Source organism: Eptatretus burgeri, chromosome 3 (assembly GCF_056783735.1).
Source record: "Eptatretus burgeri isolate ZD-2024b chromosome 3, Ebu_testis_v1, whole genome shotgun sequence".
In the NCBI taxonomy this organism is placed as follows: domain Eukaryota; kingdom Metazoa; phylum Chordata; class Myxini; order Myxiniformes; family Myxinidae; genus Eptatretus; species Eptatretus burgeri.
Window position 1 is genome coordinate 107,802,474 of NC_140963.1, and position 16,593 is coordinate 107,819,066.

The 16,593-nt window shown below is 49.2% G+C and overlaps 1 protein-coding gene across 8 annotated transcripts in view; it reads right to left on the reverse strand.

The window, feature by feature from the left end:
- Positions 1-16,593, reverse strand: part of LOC147030657 (CTD small phosphatase-like protein 3) — a 126,320-nt gene that overhangs the window by 60,785 nt on the left and 48,942 nt on the right. For all 8 annotated transcript variants that reach the window (XM_085874898.1, XM_085874897.1, XM_085874894.1 and 5 more), the window contains one exon: positions 8,652-8,778. In XM_085874898.1, coding sequence (XP_085731024.1) covers positions 8,652-8,778 — 127 coding nt within the window. The remainder of the gene's footprint in view (positions 1-8,651; positions 8,779-16,593) is intronic.

The following is a 16,593-nucleotide window of genomic DNA, read 5'->3' on the forward strand; positions in this document are numbered from 1 at the left end:
GGGTCCCACACGCCCGCTCGGGCGTCCGACCAGCGCCGATCAATGCGTTTGTTCCACACGCGCCAACGTGGCCCGCGCTGTACATTCTCAGGCTCAAACGCAGCCTCGCTGGCCGCAGAGACGCGAAGACGTTCACCATCCATGGAGCGGCATATGTGTCTGCTTTCGAGCACATTCCATACAATGCACACGGTTCCGCCATAACGCAAGTGGCCGGCGCTCATGTTCACACGACTCCACCAGCGTGTGCGTGGGGCGAACACCAATATGTGTCAGATATTGAGGTTAAACAAAAAACAAGCCGCTTCTACCCACACACTCGTATCCTGCCCAACAGTGTGGAGTCAGCTTTATTGGCATCTGTACGTGTTTCGCGTGGCGTGGATCGTCGTGCTGTGAACACTCAAACATGCTGTGGTGAATGAGACGAGGGGCAAGCGGGGCAGAGGGTACCGTGGATTGTCATGCTGTGAAAAACACCATTCGTGCAGCCTCTTAAGAGGTATTTGGTCGCATGCCTTTCTAATGCAATCGGCAATTCTCCCCAGACATTCGGAAGCTTGAGTCAATGGTCCAGCAACAACTAGCGCACCACTCGCCGCACACGCCGGGTTTTGGGCTCGCCCGGGAACGAGGATCTCTGGGCAGCGGATCCCTCACCGCGGCGCTGCCATTTCCCCCACCTTACAGCGAAGGCGCACGTGGCTGATTTACCTCAGGAATAATCAGAAAAGAATAAGAGCGGGGATGAATGAAGAAGAAAAATGATTTAAGCAACCCTAGCTATTAAATAATCACAACGCACTCCCTTGCCGTCCCGCTTAACAAAAGGAAGGGGACTATCTAAACGTATAATAATGGAATAACTGCCTTGGGACACCTATCTGTTGTATGCATGCGGTTCCGAGAACCGCAACACTATCCCCCTCCCTTTTACCAGACTCGACCCGAGTTGTTAACGTTCGTGTGGCATGCAGGTGTAGGTTCCCCTCGTACATTTTACTTTCGGATCCCGGAGTGTGACATTTCAAATAGATGTCCCAAAAATAAATAACCTAGTGCGTTGCGTAACTGAACTAACAGACTCGTACTGACAACTTATCTACATTGCTGGAATTTGAAACTAAACAAACAAACATGTGGGTTAGAACTATATACATTTCTAATATTTACATTACCCATGGCCCAGGACCTGTGACTTCAGGAGAGAACACAATAAAGGCAACATTCGGGGATGGGTGCAGCAGCAGGCAATCAATGATCAGGCATCTTCAGGGACCTCAATGGTCCTTTTTTTTTCTTTTCCTGGCTGCTGGAGGCAACTCTCCCTAACATGGCAGGCCACACACCGTCTCACAGTCCATTTGAACTGGCCTTTAAACAACAAGGAGATAGATGTCCGGGCTGCACAAATGCAGTCCCCGGAAACGCGGCTGCCTGCAGGGCAGTCCTTGCAAACACTTCCACACAGATAATCCTGGCACACATAGTGAAGTTGAGTGATATGGCAAGGCAAATAAAAGCATGGGGAGGTATAGCAAATGGAGTCAAGGCAAAGGCAGATAAAGGCATGGCAAATGCAGACCAGGTAAGGTGCAGTACAACAGGTCGGCACATGAAGCTGGCCGGCCTCGGTGTGGTCTCGTGAGGTTGTGGAGGGAGTGTGGTGGTGCTGGCCGGTCCGAAGACGGGCTCGGTCCTACCCTACGGTCTCCCCCCAACCTAATATATTGCCGATGCCTGTCCTTGTCCATACCCACCCCCATTCGGTTGTCACAAAAAACATAATTATGTGTGTTTCTAACCCCCTTATCGTCTTTGTTCGACGAACCTGTCCAAACTATCTATTCCCAATCCCTAAGATCCCTTTTGAAAGGATTGAGGAAGAGACAAGTGAATGTCTCGAGGCCCAATGCAGCCTCAGAATAGCTCCCACAGGTTTCAGCATTTTCCAAGATGAGTCCAGCGGCCTACGAAAAGCGAAGGGATGGATGGTGCTGAGGGGTACACCGGTAGATGTTTCCTATCTATCCTACCATTTATTAAACGCTAATCTATCCCGGGGGCTTTTCAACATACCTGTCTCATTAAATTATTGGTTCTCGCAACCACGATTCCCGTCACCTGTGTTGGTGTTCTTATTAATTTGGGCTTGGCCCGCAAACTTTCTCACGTGCACTTGCACAATTTCGTGGCTGGGCAGCGTGGCTCCACTGGCAGGTCTACCCACCTGCTGAACTCAATCTTCAGCATCCCCGGGTCTCTGAGGCTGTCTCCGACCCTATGAACGTGGGGAATGCCCTTCCTGGCATTTTCCCTGTCGATGCCCACGTGGCATTTTGGCGCTCCGGGTCACTTTCCCCTGGGTACCCGTGCCCATTCCACAAACTCGGTCGCTAGGACCCATGGCCTACTCTGGCCGACTACTTCGGTGCCCTCTACTCAGTATGCATGTTTCACCAGCATAGTCAGGTAATAGTCTGGTAATTTCTGGTAATATTACTCTCAGTCAGGTAATAGTCTCCTGCACCCTACAAAAGGTTTCGTGCCTTCGTTCAACACCTTCAACAAACTGACATCCTTTTGGTTAATTTAACTAACCTGCTAACTATTATTACACTAACCCCGGTTTCCCTTGGATGGGATTCACTCCTCCCCCCAATCATTCATTAGCACCATGCACTCCATTCACACTCGGGCCCGCTGACCCACGTTCACTCATCATATTTCTTTCTTGTTTTTTGTTTTTTTTAACATCACACTGACGCTCTACTAACTACGTTCCCCAAACTAACTCGTGCTTCCCGTCATCCCTTATTCTAATGCACGTTCCATTTAACTCTATCGCTAAACTACGTCCTCGCTACACGTTCCATGTCTGTCCATGTCTCCAATCCATTTCTAAATTCTAACCTAAATTTCCCCTAACTCGTGTGACCAGGCCCCATGGAGGACTGCTCATGCCCCCATGAGGCCGGTCTATCTAACGCTAAACCTTTCCCCTAACTAATGCTCCTTTAACAGGCGAGGTTTGCTCCATCCTGGCCGGGCATCGTCTACTCGTGGCAAGGCTCGGCGAATCTTACGCCTCTGCGGGGGCGGCAGCCTACAGCACGCTCGTCCCCTCCGTTTGGCCAATACATGAGGGAGTAATGTCAACCCGTTAATCGCATTAAATGCTCACTTTCGGGCTATCCCCCATGTGAACCACCGTGCGTTACACACCTGGCCTTCATGCTGCGAGATCCCCACTGACGTCACTCGCATATGGCCCGCTCCGCGAGGTTTGCCATGCACACAGGCCCGGCGGTGTCACCGTCAGGACTCGTTCCATGCGTCCCGTGAACACCACTCGCAGTGCGCAGTACGTCGGGCCCGTACACGTGCTCACACGGGGATATACTTATTCCAAATTCACTCGATCCCTCAATTTGCCTCGTTTTGGCCGTCCGCGCTCTCGTGTTCTACCCGGCGAGGATCGTTTTAACGCCGGCTTCCCATCATGCAATCATCCGCGCTCGGGCGGTTTGCAAAACACGGACCGGATCTTGCACGCAGAGTCCCGTGGAGCCGGCACGGTTTCCGAAATAACTTTATCCTGCTCAGCACTCGCCACTCTCGTCTGTTACATGACCCACGACTCCCGTCTGGGTCGGTCCGTGTCCTATTTTCTCACGTGCACTCATCCATGCCATGTCATTTGCACTCCACTCACGTTCTGACACACACTCCGGCACAATCACACTGGGTACTTGGGTTAGCCCACGAGATCCCGGGGCTTCTATCCCCCCTAAACTTGGCATGTACCCTTTCGCATCATGCGCCTGCTTCACCTCACACAGCCTTACCTACACTGGACCCACCTGGTCACTGTCTGCTTCGAGGGAGCGTATTCTCTCCCTCTGTTCCTGAAGGAGGCCATCCTGACCCTTACATCGGGTCTCAAGACACTCCACCTTAATGTCCCTTACCTTCCCCTCCATCTGTGTTTGCTCCTCTTTTACTTTATGTAATTCATCCTTTACCCATTCTCTCTCCCTTTGTGTCTCTGTTAATTCCCCCTTTGCTATGTTAAAATACTCCTTTGTCTCGTCCTCGTATTTCTTTAATCGCTTCCCCATTTCCTGGTTCTTCGTCTCAACCTTCCGTCCCATCTCTTTAACCATTTTCGTCATTTCTTCGTGTCTCATTTCACACATCCTTTTCGGCCCCCAATTCCCCCTTTGTTTCCTGTTGGCCTTGTTTTAAATTTTGTATTGAGTTTGTGTTTTTCCCAATCTCCACTTTTAATTGCCCTTGTCCTTTCTTTATTTCCGTCATCCCCTGTCCGAGTTTATCCATCACTTCTTCCTTACCTGTCTTCATTGCGGTCCAAACACCTTCCACACTCCCCCTCAACTCGGTCATTTCTTCACATACAGTACTGATCTCATTTGTAAAATTCCGGTCCATTTTTTTCATATCACCTCTCAGTGTTTGCATATCACTCCTCTGTTGGTTTTGCCCCAGTTCCATGCGTTCCATCATTTGTTTCATCATCTCCATCAACTGGTCCATGTCCAATGGCTTTGGCGGAGCCGATCTGCTATGATTGGATGTGGATCCGAAAGGGATCGCGAGGTCCTCTGTGAGGGAAATTTGATGCAGGGGGTCCTCAAGCATTGTTATAGACACGGTTGCCCCCATTACCTCTGGGTATGGCTGCAGGGAATGATCTCCCTCAAAACTGTTGTCCTGAGCTGCGGTGTCCTCCAATATTGTACTCTCAAAGCCCACCTGAACCAGCTCGTCTTGGTCCGCCATGGTCCGTACCGATAATTAAATAAAATTTGAATCCTGCTCTTAATTTCGAGGGGGGAGGGGGGAGGGTTGCGAAGAGCACCCCTGGCTTGAATCCCTTTCCAGATACCAAATTGTTACGGGTTCAAATCCCGTAAGTTTTTATGGGTCCGTACCACTCCTGACACCAAACTGTTGCGGATTTGAATCCCGCAAATTTTTTATGGGTCCATCCCACGACTGACACCAAACTGGCTATGATCTCGGTACCTGTGCGCCCGATGGCATGCCGTGCCACCAATACGTTTCAGGGAGGGGGGATGGTGCGGTGCTCCGTGGTGCGGTACCCGACAGTGGGCGTGTTGCCTCTGGTCCAAGCCGCACGTGTGGATACTGTGATCATGAAGGAGGAGCTTGAGTGGAGAAGGGGCGGAGTTCAGAGGGCGAGGGTGGAGTAGTAGGTCGGCGGGTGGGGTCGACGTGGTGTGGGCGGAGACGAGGAGGCAGAGTCGAGGAGCAGGGGGCGAGTCGTGTCGATGTTGACGAGGCATGGGCAGAGACAAGAAGGCGGAGACGAGAAGCAGGAAACCACAGACCATCCAGGCCAGAGGGACTGCCGCAACTTTTATAGGGCCCGCTGCTCGGGGGGAGGGGCCATGCCGAATCCAAACGTCATCACCCAAATCGGGCGCTCCGATTGGCCCAAACCCCTCACGTGTCCTGCCAGCTTGGGCCAGAAACCGCCTCACTTCGTTTCCGGCAAGGCCACCCCAAAGATCGGCAATATTGCGCTCCAAACCCACGAGATGACATGAATTGCCCACACCGAAATTGTCATGCGAATCATCCTGCAAACCTCCCCCCCCCCCCCGAGAGAGCGGTCGAGGCTCCCGCACGTCCGCTCGGGCGTCCGACCAGCAGCGATCAATGCGTTCGTTTCGCACGCGCCAACATGGCCCGCACTGTACATTCCCTGGCTCGATCGCAGCCTCGCTGGCCGCAGAGACGAGAAGACGTTCACCATCCATGGAGAATCCACCGCTGGCAGCGAAGACCGAAGGTACATCTCCATAGATAAATCCATGCACGTTTCACGAGCGGCGTACGTGTTTGCTTTCGAGCACATTCCATACAGTGCACGCAGTTCCGGCATTACGCACGTGGCCAGCGCTTGCGTTCACACGACTCCGCTAGCGTGTGCGCGGGGCGAACACCAACATGCGTCGGGTATTGAGGTTAAAAAAGAACAAGCCGCTTCTACCCGCACACTCGTATCCTGCCTAACATGGCATAGAGTTGGCTTTATTGGCCTCTGTACGTGTTTCGTGCGGCGTGGATCGTCGTACTGTGAACACTCAAACACGCTGTGGAAAACGAGACGAGGGGCAAGCGGGGCAGAGGGTACCGTGGATTGTCATGCTGTGAACACTCCAACACGCTGTGGTAAACGAGACGAGGGGCAAGCGGGGCAGTGGGTACCGTGGATTGTCGTGCTATGAACACTCAACCACGCTGTGGTAAACGAGACGAGACCTGGCCGCCGAGTTTCATCCGAATCAGTCCACAATTTAAGATATCGTGCTATATATCGGTTTAGCCCTATCTCTCAATGGTGAAGAATCACTTAAAAAAAATAATCGTAGCTGGATCCGGATACAGATCTTCACCAAAATCTAATCAGTTTGTCCTTGTCACACACTGAATCTGTCCACAAAATTTCATTTGTATCCGTCCACAACTTTTTGAGGTATCCTATACACAAACAAACAGACAACGGTTCTTTCTCACACATAACTAGGACATACCATGAACCTACCATACCAGTTTCATGTATATCTGACTCATAGTCTCTGAGATATCACGAACTTCGTTTTTTTATTGTTTTCGACCAGGGTTCATTCAAAGTCTATCTTCTCCGACAGTTTTCATAGGATCCGGCTGGAAATTTTTGACAATATGGCTGAATGTATTGCCCACAGTCACTCGTGGCCCGATTTTTGAAAAAAATAATTTGAGATTTGTTTTAAAATTTCTAAGGTCCGTTGCTAGGCAACGGATGGGTCCATAGCAACGGTTCTCATTTGCTCACAACTAGATCATGGTATGAACCTACCAACCAAGTTTCATCGAAATCGCCATGGTATTAAAGGAGCACTGGACCGAACAGACATACAGACAGACAGAGACAAACATATCGACAGAAATACTGATAACAGAAAGGGGTGAAAACATAACCTCCTTCACCTGCAGTGGCGGAGGTAAATATAATGCTGTATATAGTTTTTGGCCCGATATCTCAATGGTGAAGAATCACTTAAAAAAATTAAATAATTCTCGTATCCTGATCTGGTTTTTCACCAAAATCAAATCAATTCATCCTTGCCACACATCTAACCTGTCCACCAAGTTTTGACCAAATCCATCTTCAACTTTTTGAGATCGTACTATATACCGGTTTAGCCCCATCTCTCGATGGCGAAGAATCACTTAAAAATATTCTCACATCCAAATCCAGATCTTCACCAAAATCTAATCAGTTCGTCCTCGTCATACACCGAACCTGTCCACAAAATTTCATCCGGATCCGTCCACACCTTTTTGAGATATCCTGAACACAAACAAACAAACAAAGACACAGAAAGGAGTGAAAATATAACCTCCTTCACCTCCGGTGGTGGAGGTAACAATGCTGCCCCTCAGAGTATATGAATTCCATTAGATCTGAGAATGAAACATCTATAGCAGAGGAGATCTGCATGCAGGTGGGCAAGCATAAACTCGAGCACATGCACCTTGGCAAGCCTGTATGGTTTGTCAAGCAACTACAGTGGATCGATTTCCTGAATCAACATAATTAACTCCAGAGGTCACAGATCCTTCAATAAACAGGTGTCAAATCGAACATCTTATTAATGCAGTTTGTTTATAAAAACAAGTCATCTGTACAATAATGATCATTTCCTTTTCAAGTTAAATCTCTAACCTTTCCTGATATTCCTGCAAACTTTCATACTGCAACAATACATCACCCCCCCCCCCCAATGTTGTTTTTTTGTTGTTTCTTCGGCAGCTGCAGCCTGTGGCTGCTGGTCGCTTCATTTCTGGAAGTGTGACTGTGCTGCTGATGCAGTAACCATTACCAGTAAGCTGGTACTCATTTTGCTGACCTCGGAAGGATGACAGGTTGAATCAACCCACCTGGTGTTATTTCAATGGAACGAAAAGACCTCAAACTCAAGACCCAAAGATCTTAAGCTAGTCACCTTACCCATTAAGCCAACACCAAGATAATCACCTTCCATACTCACAGACCATTAGACCGTTAGATCAAACCTCAAAAGAACCAAGACCTCACTTTTTGCACAATTTGCATCTGCTGGGTTCTTGCAGTTGAAGCACAACTTCCAAAGTCCTTGGTTACTAAAACACATGCCCTATTCAACACCAAAGCAAAATTTCCAAAGGTTTCATCCATCCATCCAATTGGACCATACTCTGTGCAGAGCGTTGGTGCTGCCGAAGTAGTCTCTTTGGCTATTGGGCACAATCCTGGACGGGTAGCCACTCCGACAGTATACCAGGATGCTGGCACTCATTTTGCTGACCTTGGAAAGATGACAGGCAGAGTTAACCCCACCTGGTATTAATCCAACAGCTGAGCAGGATTTGATCTCAGGACCCTGGGATCCCAAGCCCGCCACCCTAACCATTCAGCCAACACCAGGCATAAAGGTTTCATGGAGGAGCTTATAAATATAACCCAACCAGCTAGCCACAAAACCTAATTCCAAAATGCATTTTACATGAAATCAGAGAAGCTGGCAAATTAGTTGTTGAACATTATTTCCTATTCCAGCCTCATCCGCACTCACGGGTCAAAAACATCGCCGTCATCATGGCGGATGGCAGAAGCAGTGACGGCAGGACCTGTGTCTCTTTGATCAGATGGATCCATTTCACCATCCACTTCCTCTTGTCCCAAGTTGTGCACAATACCTCCTGTGAAAAAGATAATGGTAAACAACCAAATGGAATTCTGATTTATTGTGCTCAACCTTTAGAGGTTCCATAGCTGATATCCTTACTTGTGATTTTATTCTACCACCATTTCATGGAGCCTGCCTGGTCCAGTGGAGAGGCTGACCTCCCTCCTGGACCGTACCCAGCCCAACCTTCTTATTTGCAGAGATTGTATCTCTCCCCCACCTCTATCTGAAATTTTGTTTGTTCGTTCCATTTGGTGTTGTGTTCAATTGTGGCTTCTCTGCCTCCGTCAATACGTTGCCTTTTCACCCTCCCTCACCTAACTCAAAGTTACATGAGTTTAAATTTTGTATGAAAGGAGAGGGCGTGGGAAGAGGTGGGGGGCAAAATGTTGGGTGAGATATTGCTAATCGGGGTAGAAAAATAATGGGAAGGGATGGGGGATGATACAGTAGGGGTGATATCCATTAACAAAAGGGGAATTTGTCCATTCGTATGTGTGTTGATGCGTGTCACGCTTCAATTAAAAGGGTTCCTGTTGTCATTGAATAATAAAAATGGTGTTGTTGGAGAGCGAAGAGTCGATTTACTTGGAACAAAAATGTGTATTTATTCATAAAGATGCCCATTTTAAAAGCACGTGTTTTCGTGATCGAGGAAGAAGAAGCGGCACCTCGAGCTTCAATGTTGCGCTTCCTGCTTTCGTAAAATACTGCCGGACCGTGCTAGTCGCAGACCCTGCGTATTCGTGGGTCATAAAGTGTGACCTGTTTCAACATTCATGATCTAATAAATTTATTTATTACTTATTTTTACACTGGTCTTAACCTTAAACACAGAACCCTTATATACACCTGGGAAAATGGAAATCAGCCAACATCACAGCATTACATTAAGCCGCTGTCACACCTTGACGTTTTAGCCAGCGTATGGCAACGTATCAAAATGTATGTAAAACGCTGGCGTACGCTGAACTATTGATGTTTTTAAAAAAAATTTGGGCGTATAATAACGTATTAGTAACGTACACAGAACGTTTTAATCACATATAGATAACTGATACCAACGAATGCTAAGCATGTTGTCGGCGTTCACAACCTATGTCCAACGATAGTCTAACTTATGCATAGCGCGCGGCAGCGTATCGCCGACGATCACGTGGCGTAGGCTATTAATAGGCTGTGGCTCGACGATTCAAATCTTAACCACACAAGACATCGAAGTGTGAAGCCGCTGTCACACCTTGACATTTTAGCCAGCGTATGCCGACGAATGAAAAATATGCCGAACCAAGATGGCACACGTCAAATACGTTATGGGTAAGTTTTGTATACGTTAAGAGCACGCTGGCATTCGTCGTAGTACGCTGGCGTACATCGTAGTACGCTGGCATACGTCATTGTACGCAGAGTATGTCGAGAAATTTTCAGCATGTTGAAAATTTCTCGACGTATGACACACATTCCACATGTGCTGGCATAAGTTGTAGGCACATTACGCGATCGTTGACACACGTTACTTGTACGTTACTCATAAGTCGAAACACGTCAATGTAATGGTTAGCGTCAGTGTTCCAGACGCCCTGGTTTTTTTTTTTGTTTTTTTTTTCTTCGGTATGACGGTTATGATTTAAATCGTTGAGCGGCAGCCTTTTAATTATATGATATTATAACCGCACTATAAATCGAAGTGTCAACATCACAATCATACCGAAGAAAAAAAAAATTAGCCAACATGTGGCACTCATCAGAATCCTTTCATCTCCTCTCACTGCACAAACGACAAAGTCCCCTCATGGTATAAATGTTCATGATCAAAACGTGTTCCAACTCATATAATTCATTCACTTCACTTTTTCAGAATAACATCCTTCACCTTCCTATTGATAAATTCAGGCAGTGTGAGTGTATGGGTATGTGTTTGTGTATGTTTATGAATACAAAAACAGTATGTGAATATGTGCATGTTTTTATATATATATATATATATATATATATATATATATATATATATATATATATATATATATATATATATATATATATATATCTTCTTCTTCTACTTTCGGCTGCTCCCGTTAGGGGTCGCCACAGCGGATCATCCGTATGATCCGCATAGTGATTTGGCACATGTTTTACGCCGGATGCCCTTCCTGACGCAACCCTGGTCGCCTCTTACGACACAGGGATATGGTACACCTATTTTAACCGGGGTATACACCGGCCCAGTATACTGGTACTCACTTCGCCGACCTCGGAAGGATGACAGGCTGAGTCAACCTCCTGGTGTGTATTAATTCAGTGGCTCAACGGGGTTTGAACTCAGGACCTTTTGGATCCCAAGCCGCTGCCCTAACCACTGCGCCAACACCAGGCTTTAATATATATATATATATATATATATATATATATATATATATATATATATATATATATATATATATATATATATATATATATTGTTACGGCTGTGGAAATTCGCATTACACCATAAAGGGCCCTCAGGTGAGATATCTTCATAGGTACATGTGTAGTTAGCCCAAACCCGTTGTATAGAGGGAATTTATGTGATTCATCCGGGCTGCGACGCTTTGAGTTTGCCATTTTTTCTTTTCTGTCGTTATTTTGAACCAACCACGTCTCAACCGCCATCACACAACAACCACCTTAACCACCACGCCAGCCATCGTCACCAACTACAACCATGCTCCAACCCGCAGACAACAACCACAACGCCAACCCTCACCACAGAAGACCCTCCACCACCTTCGCCTTTACCTTCACGAATTCATCCCACATCATCGCTTCTACGGCCATTCCCGCACCACCTGTGAACACTGAACGTCGGGCTGTCTCGGGCCCGTTTGGTGATTGGTGCCGAACGCACCGAGTCGCGAAAGCGAATGGTGGCCTTTCCGAGGGGAAAATTCGGATCAGAAACGCTTCATGCCCACTTCTCCTCCGTCCAATTGGTGAGCACGGGGCGGCGTTTTTTTTTGTTTTCCATCCATTTTGTTTTCCATCTGTTGCGCATTCATATCCATTTTATTTTCCAATGCTTGTTGCATATCCGCATTCATCGCTTGCATCATCAGCATTAGCTATGTGATGACCGATGGCTCAAGCAGGACTGATCCGCCATTATCGGTCATGGTTTCTCTGGGGGCCGGGGAAGGATTTTGACGGAGGAGGGGTAGGGGGGGGTGTCATCCACAGCGGCCCCTGCCGCTGCACCCATTTCTAGCTCTGGGTTCGTTTGTGGGGGGAATTGCTCCTGCACGGAAATGTCCTGCTCAGGGATTTCGCCCTGGGCCATGGGTTCTAACATCTCTACATTCATTTCTAAAAGCCCCTGCTCCCGTTTGCCTTGAACCGCCATCTTGCTTCTCGGAAATAATTTTTACCACTCGCAATTTGATGGGAATCGAGGGTCGCTCCACTCACCCTTGGTCCGATTCCCGTTAATTTAGTTGGAGGCGGTGTGCATTCGAATCCCACTCTCGGACACCAGTGTTACGAATCTACGCCCGCCCGGCGTGCGAATGACCGCGTCAACTAATAGCGGCCGGTTCTCCCACCGAACGAGCAATTCAGTTGTGACTTTCCAGAACAATGCCGGAAACCAGTCACGGGTGGGTTCTTAATCCCACCACGGCCCAGTCCATATTCTACCCGTGCGAAATAGGGTCAATCGCCGAATATCGATATACCCAAGTACTTGCGCAGATAACCTACCGAGGGACCGTACCTCGGCGGAGGCCTGCTTGGACACGAACAGCTCAAGCGGTCCGTTCTGTTCTGAGATAACCGAGCGGGTATTATCGCCCAACCTCGTAGGATCCGGATTCTATTATCGGTATTCAAAACCCAACTAGCATTCCGAAATGCAAGATGGCATTTCAATAAGGGAAAGAGGACACGACGAACGGGTTAACAATTAAAGCAGCACATTTATTACAACTACACACGTATACAGGAACAATCATGCAGTCATGCAGGTATTCAAAAACACAAACATGCACGTATACTGAAAAAGCAATGAATGCGGCACAGCACGCGGGCAAGACAAAGCGCTACAACCATCTATAAGCAATTATCAATGTACTGTCACTTACACAGTTTTACTTACGGGACTCGGCACCACAACATTCATTCAAAAGAAAAGGAAAAGACCCCATCAAAGGCAATGGGGTCAGGCTGGGCCTGTAGACCTTATGGCGTGGGACTTGGCAGACCGAACGAGTCCCACGAGACCGATGCAAGTTACCTGCACCCTCGTGGTGCCTTGTGGTGTGAGCCTCGAGGTCCCGTCCCCACGGCAGCTAGCGTAGCCGCGCCTGAGCTCGGGCCTTCCGCGTGGCTGGCAAGCTCTCTCCGGCTCTCCTCACACGAGCGTGCAGGTTCGCGCGACACCGCTGGCAGAGCTGCGCCTCCAGTCCGTGTCTCCTCCGCGACGCCCGGACTCTCCACCGACTGCAAGCTCCAACGAACGGGTCGCTCCACGGACTGCTTCTCCACAGACGAAGACCACCAAGACTTCCACCCGACTCTTTCCACCAAGACCACGAGAAGAGAAGAGGAGAAGAAGAAAAAGAAGACCGACTTGGCGCTCTGCGTGCCCTAATATTCCCCATGCTCCGCCCCTCCGCTCTCGCCCCGCCCTCCTTCCAGAAGATGCGGGAAACTTCCAGAAGGAAGCTTTTTCCACTTCAAACGCCTCTCTCCTCCCCTTGCACGGGAAAAACAGGCGGAAAAATCCGCGCGCCATCGGAATACCTTCTTTTTCATGGCGTTATTTGAATCCCTTGTTCCTTTTCCTTGGTAGAGATGGTTTTATAAGCGGAGAGGGTTGCAGCGGGGTTGTGGAGAAGGTGATCGGTAGTGGGCGTAGCGGGGAAGGTGGTTAGGTGAGTGGCGTAATTGTGGTTGGCGTGGTGGTTGAGGTGATCAGGATGGCATGGTTTGTTGAGAGGCGCGTGTGGTTGTGGTGGTGGAAGGACGGTGGGTCTGAAGCGGTTGTTTGAGAGCGATGTTGGTGGTGGTGGTCCAAAATAACGACAGTGAAAGAAAAACGGCCATCTCAAAGATCACAGCCCAGTCCACACGGATAAATCCCATTCAACAACGGTGGGTAAATCTAACTGAACACGGACTTATCGGCAAAACTAACTAAGCACCTTTATGGTGTTCTGCGAATTTCCACAGCCGTAACAATATACGGCCACGTAACTCGAATCGCGGCACTTCGCCCACCGGACGGACAATTCAGTCATGACCCTCTCGGAACAACGCCGGGAGCTAGTCACGGGTGGGGGTTTAACCTCACCACGATCGTGCCAATTGCCCACCCACGCAGGATAGGGTTGCTCGCCAAATTCGATCTACCTAAGTACCTGCGCGAATGGTTGACCGGGCGCTCGTACCACGCCACAGGCCGACTCCGGACACGAACAGCTTCAGCGGTCCGTTCCGTGCGACAGTGATTACCGAGCGGTGTTATCGGCGGCCTTAACAGTTCCGATTAATTACCGGGATGTTGCAAACCACTACGAACCCCTTACGTGATGCAAGATGGAGAGTCAAACAAAGGAAAGGACGCAGCGAAACGGGGAACAAGTTCACACAAGCACGTTTAATTCACACAGACCAGCACGGAAGGCACGTATTTACTGTCACAATAATCAAAATGCACATATAAAGCGAAAGAAAGAGTTAAAACCGAATACGCGTACACACGGCAACACTTAAACAGTTCTACTTGTCGGACAGGCGTCACCCACAGTCATTTACACAAACCCAAAGAAAAGAAAGGACTTCCCTTGGTGCGGCCGACGAGTCCTCCTCCCACGACCTCCACTCCGAGCTCCGTCTCCTCCGCCGTCCTCCACTGCCGACTCGACGACGACACAGCTCGACTTCAACGAGCTCCTCGGGCTCCGCGCGCTCCACAACGACGCGGAGGCACTTGACCACAGAAGACCAACTCTCGACCAACCCAACAACGACTTCAGACGAATTTCACGAGTCAGAGCGAGAGGAAGAGGGAGAGAGAGCAGGAGGAGGGAGAGAACGCAGGATGAGGGAGAGAACGCAGGATGAGGGAGAGAACGCAGGATGAGGGAGAGAACGCAGGATGAGGGAGAGAACGCAGGATGAGGGAGAGAACGCAGGATGAGGGAGAGAACGCAGGATGAGGGAGAGAACGCAGGATGAGGGAGAGAACGCAGGATGAGGGCGAGAACGCAGGATGAGGGAGAGAACGCAGGATGAGGGAGAGAACGCGCCCCGCCCGTGTCCGACTTTTATAGCGCGGGGCTCCGCCCTTCACTCCGCCCCGTTTTCGGCTCCACCCTCCTTCGAGAGGGTTCTCGAAAAGGGGCTTTCCCTCACCACAACCGCATCACGCTGTCCATTCACCAATCGGCGGCGAGCCGCCCTTCCCCCCTTCCCTCGCAAGCACGGGGAAAAGCCCACCAGCATCCTTGGCAGTTTTTGTTCGTTTGAAATCAAAGATAGGGAAAGAAAAACGACTAACTGGAGGATCGCAGCCCGAATGGATCACATAAATTCCCTCTATACAACGGGTTTGGGCTAACTACACATGTACCTATCGAGATATCTCACCTGAGGGCCCTTTATGGTGCAATGCGAATTTCCACAGCTGTAACACTACCCCCTCCCCTTTTTACAGACTCGTCCCGAGTCGTCAAATTATCGTGTGCCATCATGTGTAGTTCTCCCCTAGTACGTTTTACCTACGGATCCCTGAGTGTGACATTCATGGTATTCGTTTCCCCAAAATAAATAACCTGAGGGCTGAGTAACGAACTAACAAACACACTCATTCAGACGACTTAAATAAAATTGCCGGTGCTAGACAGACATGCCGGGGGCGCACTCATATTTACAGTACATCTTAACCTTAACTTACAAATTTTACACGAACCATGGCCCAGGATCAATGGACTCTCCAAGAACTAAGTCAACCGGCGCACGGGCCGCCACTGCAGGCCCCTGTTGTAGCTGCCAACAGGACAGTTCTTGCAGCTTGCAAGCTGTTGCCTTCACGATGATCCCGGCGTGCATGGAAATGAACGGGGGGGGGGGATCAAAACAGGACGGGGCTGGTGAACATGGGCAGTGGGCATGGCATGGCAAAGGCAGCAGGCAAACACAGCCTGCAGAACAAGGCCGTTGCAGGCAAACACAGCCGGCAGACGATCCGACCGGCACAGGCCTTGCAGAAAACAGCTGCAGATGATCCGGCTGGTACAGGCCTCGCAGCCAAACACAGCCAGCAGATGAAGCTGGCCAGCATTTCGCCTTGAGGTGGAGGTTGGTGGAGGGAGTGTGGTGGTGCTGGCCACTCAGAAGGCAGGCTCAGACCTACCTACTGTCTCCCTCCCACCTATCGCCTTTGCCTGTCACTGTACCAACCCACTCCCTTAATTTGTAAAAAACCAACTGAGCTCCAATTAATTTTTTTGTTTTATTTTCTATTAATTTCTATACCTCCCACTATAATTGGTCCCCTAACCCCCTTTAACGTCATTGTTCGCGTCACCTACTGTCTCCTAGCCTACTCCCAACCACTACGTTCCCTTCCTGGAGGAGAATAAGGGAGAGCTTGCATCCTGTGTCGAGGCCCAACGAAGCCTCAGGATGGCCTCCCCAGACTTCAGCGATCTTTAACCCAAAGTGGGTCCAGCGGCCCACAACGAGAGCGAAGGGATGGATGGTGCGGAGGGGTACACTTCCTATCTACCCTATCCATTAACCTTTAAACTACCCCGGGGCTTCCAACAAGCACCTCTTGCTTAAACTATTGGTT